At 51.3% G+C, this 10,000-nt stretch overlaps 1 protein-coding gene across 1 annotated transcript in view; it reads right to left on the reverse strand.

Annotated features, from left to right (window-relative positions):
* Positions 1-4,124, reverse strand: part of LOC128308155 (antigen LPMC-61-like) — a 41,967-nt gene extending 37,843 nt beyond the window's left edge. The window contains exons 1-2 of the mRNA XM_053045463.1: positions 3,783-4,124; positions 3,480-3,707 (exon numbers count right to left, since the gene is read on the reverse strand). Of these exons, the coding sequence (XP_052901423.1) occupies positions 3,480-3,707; positions 3,783-4,124 (570 nt within the window). The remainder of the gene's footprint in view (positions 1-3,479; positions 3,708-3,782) is intronic.
* Between the last annotated feature and the right edge of the window lie 5,876 nt (positions 4,125-10,000).

Consider the following 10,000-nt stretch of genomic DNA (forward strand, 5'->3'; position numbering starts at 1 on the left):
GTGAAAAAAGCCATGCCCGGACAGCACCTGTGCAAGGTAGAATGTCATATCGCCATGACGTCTGGCCTTCCACAGTCCTATGTCCGGTATGACCCTGTGTGCCCACCGCGTGTATCTGCTGGTTGGCTCCAGCTCGTCCCACATCGCTTGCCACTCAGCTAGAGTGGCCTGCCTCTCCAGCACATGCAGCTCCTTGAGGCTCGTGCCCGTTTCCTGCTGCTTCCGGTAGCATCTGGCATCTTCCTTCACCTGGAGGCAGATGGGAATCACGCCCGCCAGGACCGTAGCCACCTCGTAGCGCACCGATATAAAGGTGCGGGCAACGGGTCTCACGTACAGGTTCTGCACCCTGATGAGCTTACGGCGATTCCCTCGCACGTCTAACGCCTCGTGCCAGATCGGTGCAGCATACCGGAGCGTCGCATCCACCACAGCCGAGAGGAGCCGTCGCTTTCCGCACTTAGGCCCGCTGTGGTTCGCCATTAGCCGTGTGACCGCCTGTGCCACACGTTTCGCCTTTGCCGTGGCGTAATCCACATGCGGCCCCCACGACATGTGGTCCTGTAGGATGACCCCCAGGTATTTGATGGTCTCTTTCGGCATTCGCTCCACTCCGTTGATGTTGACCGGGTGACGGGAGTTTGCCCTTCGCATCGTGGAGATCATGACCAGCTCGGTCTTGGCCGGCGCAAGCTCAAGGTGATGAGCCTCCATCCACGAGCTGATCAAAGAAATGGCCTCTTCCGCCAAGGTAGCTGCCTCCTGTGGTGTTGTCCCGGCAGCTAGGACCACCAAGTCATCCGCAAACCCGACCGTTTCCACACCGTCCGGCAGTGTCAGCCGCAGTACGCCGTCGTACATTGTATTCCAGAGGGTCGGACCGAGGATCGACCCCTGTGGAACACCCGCCGATAGTTTTCGTCGCACTGGCCCCTCGCTTGTTTCGAAGATCATCTCCCGCTCAGAGAAATAGCTGCGCAAAATTCTCTGGAGCGCTGCTGGGACGCGCTTCTCTTGGAGGGCCATCGCGATCGCCTTCCAACTGGCCGTGTTGAAGGCATTCCTGACGTCTAACGCTGCCACCATCAGACATCGAGGATCCCGGCCGTTGGTGCGATGGAACGTCCTGGCGTACTGTCCCTTCTCGATGACCCTCTCTATAGCTTGGACCGTAGAGCGTCCACGGCGGAAGCCGTATTGGTCCTGTGATAGGCGAGGTGCGCTCTCATCCTCGAGATGTTCATTGAGGCGGTTCAAAACCAGTCTCTCGAACCCCTTAGGTGCCGCTCCCAGCATCAGCAGTGGACGACTTGACGACGGTTCGCCCGGTGGTTTGCCTGGTTTCGGGATGAGCGCCAGGCGTGCCACTTTCCACGATGCCGGAATCTCGCCGCTCTGCAGGACCTCATTGTAGGCCCGCACGAACGCTTCCGGGTGCTCCCTCATCGCGGTCTTCACTGCCGCGTTGGGAATTCCATCGAGGCCCGGCGCCTTTGAGGTGGCCATCCCCTCAGCGATGCAAAGGATCTCCTCACGGGTGACTGGTCGGATGGGCTCTTCGTCCTCGTCGCTTTCCGTCGCAATCGGCGGCCACTCGAACGATGGGTGGGCCGGGAAGAGGGCGTCGATGATCGGCTCCAGCACAGAACGGTCCAGTTCTGGCGGCGCTCGACTGCGCAGCTTGGCCATGACCACTCTGTATCCCAACCCAAACACATCGTCCTCGACTCCGTCAATGAGCTCCTGCATGCAGCGCTCTTTGCTGCGCTGGATCTCCCGCTCCAAAGCCCTACGGTCGTCCAGCAAGCGGGCTGAAGCGGCGATACGGTCGTCGGTCTGCGTTGCTGTGCGTAGCCTGGCCTCAGCAGCTTCGCACGCATCTCGCGCCCTCGCGATTTCCGGGTTCCACCAGTATAACGTCGGAGCCTGCCGGAAATTGGTCTTGTGGATCCTCTCCATCGTTGCGTCGCACGCTTCTGTGAGCCCCCTGATCAGGCCCTCAGGTGTGCTTACATCGTCGAAACGGCCGATCCCAAGCGCCAGCTTAAAACAAGCCTGATTGAATTGGCTTGTTTTGTAGCGTGTTCCCGCGTGCCGCGTCATGCCTGCTGTACCGCCGTGCCCGTTGCAGTGTGGCCGATGCTGATGTTCTTGTCGGCCGCTGGTCGAAGGCAGTTTAGCGCTGAACAGCACGTAGCTGTGGTCGCTACCGGAGTATCTGCTACTCACACTCCAACTGCCTGGCTCCGCTACGCAGGGACTCGAGAAGCTCACATCGATGACGCTTTCCCGTGCAACACCGTTGCCCTTGAAAGTGGGTGTGTTCCCTCGGTTGAGCGTCCGAAGTCCGAGGTGCTCAACAACACTCAGCAAGTCCTCACCCTTCGCCGTGGTTCTTGAACTGCCCCACTCCTGGTTCCAGGCGTTAAAGTCCCCAGCCAGAACCATGGGATCCTGTCCCGTGAGCGTGAGCTCAACCGCTTCCAGGTAGTCGCCGAGATCCGCTTGTCCGATGTTGGGGGACACATAGCAGCTGGCAAACGTTATCCCGGCTATGGTGGCAACTACCAGCCCAGGCACCGATGAACTCCCCAGTCGTTGGATGGGGTAGCCGCCAGTCGCCACTACCGCTACGCTCTGAGCCTCGTCGACCGCCCACCGCACGCTGTCTCTAGGTGGTTTGTACAGCTCACACGCTATCACCACCTGCGCTCCGATCTCCCTAGCCGTCTGCAGCATGATGTCCTGCGCTGCACGGCTGCGCCCGAGGTTTATCTGCAAGACCTTCAGACCTTCCGGGTGCAGGACGGGTGTCCTACTCGGTGAGGGCCCTTGCAGACCGCACAACACACCTCCGCTGTGCAGGCTCGGGCCAGGTGGCCCGGTTGGCCGCAGCGGATGCAGTGCGTCGATCGATCCGTCCCGCCCTTGCACTGGTGCCGCAGGTGTCCGTGCTCCAGGCATTTGAAGCACCGTAACTGGCCCCGCGTCGGTGGTGTCAGTTTCGTCGCCAAGCATGAGGTGTGCAGCACTCGTACTCGCTGTTGGTGCATCAACTCCGCCGCCTTGAGTGTCATCCGAACGTACGCCGTCTGCGTACCGTTCCACGCCTTCACTAGGTGCACAGCGGATTCGCTCACCGACTCCGAACTGGTGGTCGTCACCGCCTTCGCCACATCCAATGCCACCGCTAAAGGGTCCACCTCATCAAGGCGGACCTCCACCGTTTCTGTCACCAGGCGGATGGTGGCCGGAGCTGCAGACTGTGCAAAGACCTCCTGCACTCGTTGCAGGATTGCTTCAGCATTGGCGCCGTCCTCCAAGTTCATGACCAGCCGGTCCCGCGTCGTTCGTCGTCCCACTCCAAGCTTGGCCTGGTCTTCGGCCAACGACGGAGCGCTGCGTATCAGCTGATACGCGTCGGTCCAAGACTGACCCTCGCCTGGGGCAACCTCGATGGCGTCCAGCTTCTTCTTCGCCGAATGCTTCGCCGCCGCAGATTGTGGTCGCGGCTTGGCCAGCTGCTGCTGTTGTTGTTGCTGCTGCGACTTCTGCGGTGCTTTACGAGGCCCCACCACCGTCCAAGAACCGCCCTGGGAAGCCTGCGTGCCGGATGTCTCGGCCGCCACGTTAGCATACGTCATCCGCTGCTGCTGCTGTTGTTGTTGCTGCTGTTGCGGTTGCTGCAGGGAGCTCTGCGATGTCACCTGCTTCGACGGAGGCCGTTGCTGTTGCTGTTTCTGCTGCCTCTGAGGCTGCTGCTGCGCAACAGCTGGCTGCGCCTGCTGCTGCGGTTGCAGAGCTTGGTTACCGCCGCAACCAAGCATCTGTGCCAGCAACTCCTGGTGGCACGCAGTCTCCTTTGCCAGCTCGCCTCTGAGACGCTGCGTCTCTTCATACCACTGGCGGGCCTGGTCCTTATTCCACTGCAGCTCCTGGTGGAATTTCTCTTGCGCCAGCTTAAATTCTTCGCGGGCCAGCTTCCGCTCCTCCCGGGCCATATCTTCGTTGGCCACGGTACGCTGTCGCAGCATCACCAGCTCTTGCTGCAGCTCCTTCACCATGGCCCGAAGCTGCTCATTGGCGAGGGACATTTCCCCGAGCACCTTTCGCAGTTCGACCATGTCCGGGTTCACCAACTTTGAGGCCAACGCCGAGGCTCTGGTGAGAATGACCTTCGGCTCTACCGCCGAAAGGGATCGCCCCGGCCTTTCCTCTGTCGATTCCGACCGAGGACGCGATGTACGAGTTGTCGCCATTTTAGAGACCCAAGCAGGTCTTAGTGGTCAGGGGGGGTGTTTCCCTGCTTGCAAACGCCTTTCCGAATTTTTGCAGTCGTTCCCAGATTTTTCCCGGCAATTTCCCGCAAAAATCGGGAATTCGAGCAGTTTCGAGCTCGATAAAAACTGTCCGAATCGAGCAGATTCGAGCTGCCGATGACCCCCCACAGCTTCCCAGAATTTTCTGCGTCTTTTTTGGTTTCGAGCAGTTTTCGAGCAGAAACCGTCAATTTGAAAAATTGTCTGTTGGGGACTGCTCGCCTATCAATTTTTGTCTGTTGGGTCGTCCCTGGTTGTCACAAAAATGTCAAAAATTATTTTCGCGATTTTCACTATTTTTATGCACGGATCGTATTAAATGCACTAAAACTAGCACAACAGTGCAAACCGCAGCCAAATCGGACCAAAACTCGCGAAGTTATTAACGTTTTTGTATATACAACTGTCACTTCCAGAACACGTGCCGCAGCGGTAGCACCATGCGCGTTTTTGCCGTCACTGTTTTTTCCCAATTCTGCACCGATTTTCTTCCGGTTTTCGGCTATTGGGCGATCGGGGACACAGAATCTATCGTTTGCCACCTCATCCGGCCCGATTGGACCGGATTTTTGCGCAAACTCACAACACGCACGCACTATTGTTGTTGTTGTTGTTCCAAATGTATGCACAAATTTGCCACTCCGTATTTTTCGCTAAAATTCGCCGGCAAACACTGTTTATAGGTTGAAAACACTTCACTGGCGTCTATTTATGCGTTTTAAACGCAAACCGCGTTGATTTTCACCAATTTAGCACGGTTTTATGGCCAAAATTGTTCCCCATACAAAATGTATGGGGCAATGTTTTTCACTTTTTTGGCCCACTAATGCACCGATTTTCGTCCGGTTTTCACTAAAGTCACTCTAAACACCCTCTTATAGACTGATTATGAACAAATTCGAGACTTTCCGAGGTAATTTAACGCCACAATTTTTAACTCGCTCAGGAGCAAAATACACCACGTCCGAACAGCTCGACTGCTCCACAGGGATAACTGGCTTGTGGCCGCCAAGCGTTCATAGCGACGTGGCTTTTTGATCCTTCGATGTCGGCTCTTCCTATCATTGTGAAGCAAAATTCACCAAGCGTAGGATTGTTCACCCTTTCAAGGGAACGTGAGCTGGGTTTAGACCGTCGTGAGACAGGTTAGTTTTACCCTACTGGTGTGTGCTGTTTGCCGCTATCTTAACGGAATTCCTGTGCAGTACGAGAGGAACCACAGGTACGGACCACTGGCTCAATACTAGTTCGACCGGACTTTGGTATGACGCTACGTCCGCTGGATTATGCCTGAACGCCTCTAAGGTCGTATCCAATCCGAGCTGATAGCGCTTCTCAAACCCATTAGGTGATCGGAAGCTAGCGGGCTTAACAACCCTCCGAGATCCGTCGGTGCTGCCCCGCGCACACTGACGTCTCATCCCCGCTATAGCACTAGACTGAGCCGCAACGGGCGGGAGCACGCTGCACGTGGAAGTACCTTACCACAGGGAACCCTGGTGGCTGTGTTTCCGTCGACCGTGGATACAACTAGTTTCGACACCTTCGACCGCCCGCAAACGACGGGACTACAGGCTGGGAGCTGCGAGTTGTAGAGATGCGTTCGCATCGATCCTCTCAGGCGACCCATGCTTGCTGGTGCTCGCGTTCACTTTGGGAATGGAGTGTTCGCGAGAGTGATTGTTGTGTTGTGTGTGTACAGTTGGTGCTTGCGTGCACTCCCATAGTGGAGTGTTCGCGAGCTTAAAACGCTAAGTCCCGATTAATACTCTCCTCGCAACATTATGTGCGTGGCTCCACGCCAAGTGGGATTAGCGGTGCGAAACGCGATTGGTAAAGTCGATGGTGATGTGCGTACCAACAGGCGATTTGTTAAGTCAAATGCGAACTGTGGTGCAACAGGCAATGTGTGTTTATTATCAGGTGTTGTTGGAAGTCAATACGATTTGACTTTCAAAAATTTTTCTAAGTCCCGATTTTTTTTCTCGTCGAGTAACTACAATGCACTATTTCTATCGCAGCGGACTTGCGGTTCATGGCCTTAATGATCGCGAACGAACACGTATTCGCAAAAAAATTTTTGTATGAAAAAGTCACCACTTGGGTACCTCCATACAAAAGTACCAAGTTCGGGTCGAGTGGTCGATGGACGTCGAAGGTGAAAATTTTTCATCATCGAAAATTTTTTCCAAAGTTGAAGCAATTGGGCCCTAGAGTATGAAAAGTGAAACCACGGATCGATTTGAGAAATAAAAATTTTTGTATGAAAAAGTCACCACTCGGGTACCTCCATACAAAAGTACCAAGTTCGGGTCGAGTGGTCGATGGACGTCGAAGGCGAAAATTTTTCATCATCGAAAATTTTTTCCAAAGTTGAAGCAAATGGGCCCTAGAGTATGAAAAGTGAAACCACGGATCGATTTGAGAAATAAAAATTTTTTGTATGGGAGGGCCCCTGGTAGAACATTTTTCCCAAGTGCGACCATTTTACCCGGTGAGTCAAAAAAAATTTTTTTTTCACGGTGACTCAAAACATCAATTTTAGACTCCCCTGAGTATGAAAAGTGAAACGAAAATCATTTTTGAGAAGAAAAAATTTTTGTATGGGAGGGCCCCTGCTAGAACATTTTTCCCAAGTGCGTCGATTTTGGGTCGCCGACACAAGCTCGGGTCAAAAAAATTTTTTTTTTCTCGGTGACTCAAAACATCAATTTTAGACTCCCCTGAGTATGAAAAGTGAAACGAAAATCATTTTTGAGAAGAAAAAATTTTTGTATGGGAGGGCCCCTGCTAGAACATATTTCCCAAGTGCGTCGATTTTGGGTCGCCGACACAAGCTCGGGTCAAAAAAATTTTTTTTTCACGGTGACTCAAAACATCAATTTTAGACTCCCCTGAGTATGAAAAGTGAAACGAAAATCATTTTTGAGAAGAAAAAAATTTGTATGGGAGGGCCCCTGCTAGAACATTTTTCCCAAGTGCGTCGATTTTGGGTCGCCGACACAAGCTCGGGTCAAAAAAATTTTTTTTTCACGGTGACTCAAAACATCAATTTTAGACTCCCCTGAGTATGAAAAGTGAAACGAAAATCATTTTTGAGAAGAAAAAAATTTGTATGGGAGGGCCCCTGCTAGAACATTTTTCCCAAGTGCGTCGATTTTGGGTCGCCGACACAAGCTCGGGTCAAAAAAATTTTTTTTTCACGGTGACTCAAAACATCAATTTTAGACTCCCCTGAGTATGAAAAGTGAAACGAAAATCATTTTTGAGAAGAAAAAAATTTGTATGGGAGGGCCCCTGCTAGAACATTTTTCCCAAGTGCGTCGATTTTGGGTCGCCGACACAAGCTCGGGTCAAAAAAATTTTTTTTTCACGGTGACTCAAAACATCAATTTTAGACTCCCCTGAGTATGAAAAGTGAAACGAAAATCATTTTTGAGAAGAAAAAAATTTGTATGGGAGGGCCCCTGCTAGAACATTTTTCCCAAGTAAATTCGATTTTACCCGGTGAGTCAAAAAATTTTGATAAAAATATTTTTCCAAAATCGTGTTCATTGCCTATTATAAGGGACCAGGTCAGCTCACACGCATTTTTGGAGACCATATGGAAAGTGCGTCTGGGATTGCGGAAATTAAGTTTAGAGTGTTAAATGATGGTTTCGCAATCCCGAAAGGCTCAAAATCCACCCTAAGGTTCCCCGGGTGAAATGTGGTTTCCAAGGTGTGAGCACTATCGGTGATAGAGTTGGAATGTGATTTCCAGAGCGCAGGGCGACTGGGCTAGAGCGAAAATCATAGACAAAGGTAAGTATTGGACTGAACGACTCGAAGCAAACGAAAATCATAGACAAGGGTAATGGACTGAACGACTCGAAGCAAACGAAAATCACATACAAGAGTAATGGACTGAACAAATCGAAGCAAACGAAAATCACATACAAGAGTAATGGACTGAACGAATCGAAGCAAACGAAAACCACAGACAAGAGTAATAGAGTGAACGAATCGAAGCAAACGAAAACCACAGACAAGAGTAATGGAGTGAACGAATCGAAGCAAACGAAAGTCATGGACAAGAGTACTGAAAATCGGACCAAACCTCTAGAAGCACACGAAAATCATGGACAAGAGTACTCAAAAACACGGACCAAACCTATGGAAGCACACGAAAACCATGAACACAGGGATAACTGAAAACTGACTGTGAACCTATCAGAGCATGTGAAAGCATGGACAAGAGTACTGAAAATCGGACCAAACCTCTAGAAGCACACGAAAATCATGGACAAGAGTACTCAAAAACACGGACCAAACCTATCGAAGCACACGAAAACCATGAACACAGGGATAACTGAAAACGAACCTACCTATCAGAGCATGTGAAAGCATGGACAAGAGTACTGAAAATCGGACCAAACCTCTAGAAGCACACGAAAATCATGGACAAGAGTACTCAAAAACACGGACCAAACCTATCGAAGCACACGAAAACCATGAACACAGGGATAACTGAAAACGAACCTACCTATCAGAGCATGTGAAAGCATGGACAAGAGTACTGAAAATCGGACCAAACCTCTAGAAGCACACGAAAATCATGGACAAGAGTACTCAAAAACACGGACCAAACCTATGGAAGCACACGAAAACCATGAACACAGGGATAACTGAGAACGAACCTACCTATCAGAGCATGTGAAAGCATGGACAAGAGTACTGAAAATCGGACCAAACCTCTAGAAGCACACGAAAATCATGGACAAGAGTACTCAAAAACACGGACCAAACCTATGGAAGCACACGAAAACCATGAACACAGGGATAACTGAGAACGAACCTACCTATCAGAGCATGTGAAAGCATGGACAAGAGTACTGAAAATCGGACCAAACCTCTAGAAGCAAACGAAAATCATGGACAAGAGTACTCAAAAACACGGACCAAACCTCTAGAAGCACACGAAAACCATGAACACAGGGATAACTGAAAACTGACTGTGAACCTATCAGAGCATGTGAAAGCATGGACAAGAGTACTGAAAATCGGACCAAACCTCAAGAAGCACACAAAATTCATGGACAAGAGTACTCAAAAACACGGACCAAACCTATGGAAGCACACGAAAACCATGAACACAGGGATAACTGAAAACGAACCGAACCTCTCGTAGCAAACGAAAAACATGGACAAAATTATTCGAAACGAACCGAAGCTCGATGCGAAAAACATGGAAAAGCAAGCCCGTAAGTCGCACTATCAAGCCCATAAGTCGCACTATCAAGCCCGTTAGTCGCACTATCAAGCCCATAGGTCGCACTATCAAGCCCGTTGGTCGCACTATCAAAGCCCGTTAGTCGCACTATCAGGCCCATAAGTCGCACTATCAGGCCCGTAAGTCGCACCAAAAAGCCCGTAAATTGCCCTATCAAGCCCGTTAGTCGCACTATCAGGCCCATAAGTCGCACCAACAAGCCCGTAAATTACCCTATCAAGCCCATAAGTCGCACCAAAAAGCCCGTAAATTGCCCTATCAAGCCCATAAGTCGCACCAAAAAGCCCGTAATTCGCACCAAAAAGCCCGTAAATTGCCCTATCAAGCCCGTTAGTCGCACTATCAGGCCCGTAAGTCGCACCATCAAGCCCGTAAATTGCCCGATAAAGCCCGTAAATTGCCCGATCAA

This window comes from Anopheles moucheti (assembly GCF_943734755.1).
Source record: "Anopheles moucheti chromosome X unlocalized genomic scaffold, idAnoMoucSN_F20_07 X_unloc_27, whole genome shotgun sequence".
Taxonomy (NCBI): Eukaryota; Metazoa; Arthropoda; class Insecta; order Diptera; family Culicidae; genus Anopheles; species Anopheles moucheti.